The sequence below is a fragment of the Fundulus heteroclitus genome, unplaced genomic scaffold (assembly GCF_011125445.2).
Source record: "Fundulus heteroclitus isolate FHET01 unplaced genomic scaffold, MU-UCD_Fhet_4.1 scaffold_923, whole genome shotgun sequence".
Taxonomy (NCBI): Eukaryota; Metazoa; Chordata; class Actinopteri; order Cyprinodontiformes; family Fundulidae; genus Fundulus; species Fundulus heteroclitus.
This window is the reverse complement of record NW_023397388.1, coordinates 1,553-6,919: the sequence shown is the minus strand read 5'-3', so window position 1 is coordinate 6,919 and position 5,367 is coordinate 1,553. Positions and strand designations below refer to the sequence as shown.

General features: G+C 35.3%; 1 protein-coding gene across 1 annotated transcript; it reads right to left on the bottom strand.

Annotated features, from left to right (window-relative positions):
* Window positions 1-4,845, bottom strand: LOC118562448 (myelin-associated glycoprotein-like). The gene is made up of 13 exons (XM_036134874.1): window positions 4,759-4,845; window positions 3,167-3,258; window positions 2,683-3,078; window positions 2,291-2,587; window positions 2,060-2,159; window positions 1,217-1,252; window positions 1,103-1,135; window positions 948-989; window positions 710-736; window positions 535-564; window positions 385-450; window positions 262-289; window positions 1-168 (listed from the first exon to the last, which is right to left on the bottom strand). Exons 2-13 carry the CDS (start codon window positions 3,207-3,209, stop codon window positions 106-108), a joined length of 1,161 nt encoding a protein of 386 aa, XP_035990767.1. The 5' UTR covers window positions 3,210-3,258; window positions 4,759-4,845; the 3' UTR covers window positions 1-105.
* Between the last annotated feature and the right edge of the window lie 522 nt (window positions 4,846-5,367).

Sequence of the window (5,367 nt, the reverse complement as noted above, 5' to 3'; positions counted from 1 at the left end):
TGTAAAGTATGTTGCTTATATGACCGAAGAGTTAAAACAAAGGATTCTAATGATTATGTTGGCTAAATACTTTCTGGATCAACTTGAGAATATGCTCTTAGCTGTTCATACATTTCCATAAAGATTTAGGTCTGCTGTATTCATGTAGACGTCATTGTTATCAGTCCCCTGTGAACAATAAAGAACAATGGCACAGACAGTGGTTAAAAGAGTGGACTAAATTTGACACCATAAAATAATTAAATGAAAAACAAATCATACCTTTTTGTAATTGAAGGATTTTGGCTCACTTCATAGTCCCGTCACAGCAGCAGAAATAACAATTAGAAAATCTTCATGTATAATTACTATATAAATCTGGTTTGTCTAAAATACCATAAGTACCTTTTTGGAGATGGGCAGCGAGGCTTGCTCGCAGTCTGTCCACCACAGGAGGTTGCATTGTTGGGGCTGGTGAGTCAAATCACAGATTTTACAATTAAAAAAGAACGACCAATTTAACCTTTCAAAGTTTATTACATGTAAACCATTTACCTCTGATCAAACTCGTTCCTTTGAGGTCTCCTGTTAAAGACAAAAGAAACAGCATATGTGTCTTATAACAAATGAAAACACAAAGGTTTGTTTAAGAGACACTCATATATTCCAGAGATGGAAAAAATGGTTCCAGACTAAAGCACATAGCCACAAGAAGTTCCTTGTGTCTTACCTCGAAAATCGGCTCCAAATAGACCTTCTGGGAAAAATAAAGAAGAACAGAAACTATGCAAATGTTTTAAGAGACATTTTATATTAAGTTAAAAAAGGAATTGCTCTATTATGCTTAAGAAAACTGCAAATGCAGTAATTTTCAAGTCAATTTTAAACTGCAGAGTGGAAAATGCAGTATTAAACTTTAAAATTCCAAGCAGCGTTTAAAGAAGTAAAGAAATAAAAATATGTCTTGCCTTTGGTTAGAACGGGTTGGTCCTGAGGCACCAGAACGAAGCCTGAAATGTCAACAATTTAAATATACACAACTCTGTTACTGTGATTAAAAAAATAGTATTTCAACTGTTTAGCACTGAGAAGAAAATAGGTTTTATAGAGAATATATTCTCACCGGCGAGACAGTCTAGACATCCTGTTCCACATGCTAAATGTTAGAGAAGGAAAAGTTACTATGAAAAGGCCACTGAATATGTTTGTAACTGTGAGCAAACCTTCTTTTTTCTACCTGCCATCCTGGCTTTGAAGCTCTTGAATACGTTTCCTTAAAAAGACCAGCAAATATGTTAAAATATTAGACATTTGCAGGAGAATATGGCACAGTGTGCTGTAGTGAAATTTTTTCAAATAGACTGTAAACTAAAATTATGCTAAGTTGACACTGCAGGTCTTAATGTGCAATTCAGATTTTTTGCAGAAACCGGATTTGCTTAGGTGGACATTCATACAATAATTAAATGCGACCACCATCAAGCTGCTGTCTGAACAGTTCAAGACCACAAAGCGACCCACATGTGCAGATAACAGAAGATGTCACACTGTTTGCGAGAGTAATGGTGAATGTAATTGTTTGTAGAAGTGTTAAATAAAGTTTTGTTTGAAAAAAAAACTAGAAAAGAAAAAAGAAAGAAACACGGATACCAGCTGAAATCTCCCCTTGTTATTATTAGAAAGCTGTTGAACATTAGGAGCTGATAATAATAAGGCCACATCATAGCAAGAAGTAAGGTAAGAAGAAAGCAGCACATCTATTAACAAGTCTTTTAAGTAGCGTTAACTGTTCCTCCTATGTGTGGATGTGTAGTGAGAGACAGGAGATTAATGAGAAAGACGGATAAAATGCGACATGACCTTTCAGACAACAGACACTTTGAAAAAAAATCTGATACGTATCCAAATTAGTTGCACATATAGAAGTGGCACATATCAGATTTTTTGGGGGGTGAAAAGATTGGAATTAGGCCGGTCCCGCTGCCATGAAGAAGACCGATATGGGTCGCATATGGGCAAAGAGATTGGTATTGGGTTGAATTTCCCTGCAGTGTGAACGTAGCCATAGTTTGGTACTTACTTGTACTTCTTCACCATCAACACACAGAGAAGTCCAAAGATCAAAGCAGTGACAGCTATTGCAACAATGGGAATGATGATGTGGTTGTAGTTGTCTGTGCCTGAAAACCGAATGTATACCATTCATTCCTCTTTTAATGCAAACAACGACTTACACGCAGGATTAAAAATTGCAAGAATTCTGATAACCTATTCAAAACAAACACAAAATAAAACCAAAACGTTGCCTCACGCTTTACGTTGAGTGTGAACGTTGAGATGGAGCTCTTCCCTCCATGAAATTTTGCTGTACAGGTGAGGTCGGTGTGGTCATCCTTCTCCTCAGGAATGAACACCAGGATGGACTCTGTTTCCCAGATCCCTCCATTAATGTCTCTATGAACTTCATTGATTTCATCCTTACTTCCTCGACTCCATGTAATTTCAGGCCAATGGGAGGCGCAGGTGTGGCGGATGGAACAGGTGACAGTGCTGGGTTTTCCTTGAACGATTGTCTTTAATGGACGCAGTTTGGGTTTAGGTGCGTCATCTATGAACAAAAATGCAGGTAGCAGTTATTGTGGAAATTGGTTAAACATGAGAATAACAACAATGTACATAGACTTGATTAAATAAACCACATACGGAGCATTCTGATTTCAGCACATTGTTCAACAAAGGAGAACTTATCACTATTGGGTTTGTTGTCATCTTTTTCCACTAATTCAATGCGGAAACAGAAAGGGCCGTTGTCATGATCTTTAACTTGAAGTATTTCTAAGGTGCAGTTTTTTTGACCCAGGTGTCCCAGCAACTTTGTTCGGTCCTTAAAGCTGTCCTGTATCTTTGTTTCATCCTCATGGTAGAACATCTCATTCTTGTCATCTTTACGATGCCAGATGCCCCTGAGTCTGGAGCTAGGCAGTTGACTACCAGGATGATTGAATGTACAGGGCAGCACAACACAAGAGCCGACCAGTGCATCAATGGTTTTTACAACAGTGGCCTCCCAGGTTTGTCCAAACACAGGGCTGAAAACAACTGAAAAGGATATATTGGAACCCATGTAAAAATTACAGATTAGTAAAAAATAAGAGAACATGGATAAAGCAAATAAAAAATTATTTACCAGCTAAAATCAAACACATCATGATCTTTCTGTCATGGTCCATTCTTCTAAAGGTGGTAGTGATGGAAATCCTTACTTAAATAGGAAGGACTCTATAAATGAAAATACAGCACAAATACAAAAATATCAAATCAACCTCAGAGAATCAATAAAAACCTGTACTTATTCAAAAGAAACATAGAAACTTTTTCTTTTAATCTTTTTATATAGTTAAATACAAAGAAGAAGTCAATTTGATTTCACTCAAGCCACCATGTCCTTAAAGGACAGCATTAGTAAAATGCAAGTGCAGTCATGATAATAAGAAAATACATCCCTTATATGATCTTGGGCTTTAATGTATAAATGCTAAAGTCTTTTACATAAATCTAAAGCTACTAAGTAATAAAATCAAGGGTACATAGTCACACAACACTTAAAAAGTGTCTGTCGATAATCACACAACATTCTTTGAGTGTTGTGTGATTATCTACAGAAGACAAGTACACCCCAGCTACCCACCAAAATTATCAAAATATGTAGAGCCCCAGGGCGATTTGTTTTCTTTTTGCATGGATTATACATATTGATATGTTAAATGTTTTTTATTTTAATTTCCTGTATTTCCATGGAAATTGTCATGTTTAGTATTTTTTACAGTATTCTTCTTTTTCTCTTATTTTTGGATCATTATGTTGTCTTTTTTTTTTTTTTTTTTTTTGGATCATTTTTATGTTGCACCCCAGCACGCAAACAATCTCACTTCCCACATGCAGTTTCATGTATTTCTATACTTCGCACTTGATAAGAGTAAGAAGATGGATGGATGGATAACTACGCCTACTAAATATTTTTGAGAAGTATTTACTTTAATGGTGTTTTATGGGAATATATATGGCAATATAAAAAAGCCACTGAATATGCGCAGAGTCACATAAGTTTTGATCCAGAAATCCGCCAGCTAGAAAACTCTCGTACCGTTATGGTGACATGGTACATAATTGTTGATTGGTAAATACTGTGAACAGATTGTAAGAAAATTAATAAGATCTCTGAATGTCCCGCAAATTAAGGTAAAATGTTAAATACAATAATAGGAACACATATTTCCCCAAGGTACCTTCTTATAAGAAGTGAAACAGGTAGAAGCAATATCAAAGCAAGTCTGTAGCTTGAACTGCAGATAATACAGCAGTTTTTAAAAATAAGTTATGAAGTTAATCATGCATAGTTCCCAAATATGTATTTTTTCCACTGTCTCTACGCCTAAGATTTTACATTTACTTTTGGTTTATATCAGAGTTTTTTTTTCTCAAGATAAACTATTTCCTTCATTTTAAAATAGTTTAACCATTTCAATAATGCTACATTTCAAATGCTTTTAACTGTTCAGAAAGTATCTGCACTCTAATCTCTATTAATTTCCAAATTTAAATAAAAATATCTCATTAAGGGTAATCAAATGCAAGAATATTTTTTTAAAACCTATTCATGACTGTCAATCTGTTTATCACTGCACTGCTAATTTGCATTTTCTTTTCACTAAGCTGACATTACATTAGAAAAATGATAGTGAACAAGTTTGGAGAAAGCTTTAAAATTTTAGATCTTACCCAAAGGCGTTTTATGTCTTTTCTGAGCTGTTCTTTAAAACCCCTTCCTTTAGAATGATTTATTTTGACAGCTTCCACAAATGTTATTAACTTATGAGAGGCAGTGAATGCCAACTTAATGCTTTGGAGAAGGGGAGTGGTCTCGGCTAAAATCCTCCTTCATATTTGTATGTTAAACCCACAATCCCTGACACTGATAAAAAATTATAAAGCTAAAATTCTTCCTTTTTTCTTTTCGTTTTTGACTTTCCTGTAGCTGAACTTCTGTAACTGTTGTCTCTGCTTCACATTACTGTAACAAGTCAGCTTAAACAAACCCGACTCTGCCGGGTGTTGTTTTTTTTAAAGAAAAAAAAGGAGCTTCTGGTTGATCCTTTGAATTTATTCCGTGAATGTTAACATAATGTTGTTGGGTCAGTGCGAATTGCTTGTCACAAATAGTTTGCAAACAGCAAACCACAAACAGAGCATCACCTTAACTTCAGTATGCACTGTTTATTATTAAACAAGCTGAAAGTACAGAAACTGGTGTCAGGCAATTGCTCAGTAAGTACCTATTACACTCTGTCTACATAGCTGAAGAAAAACAAGTTTTATGGAGCTATAGCA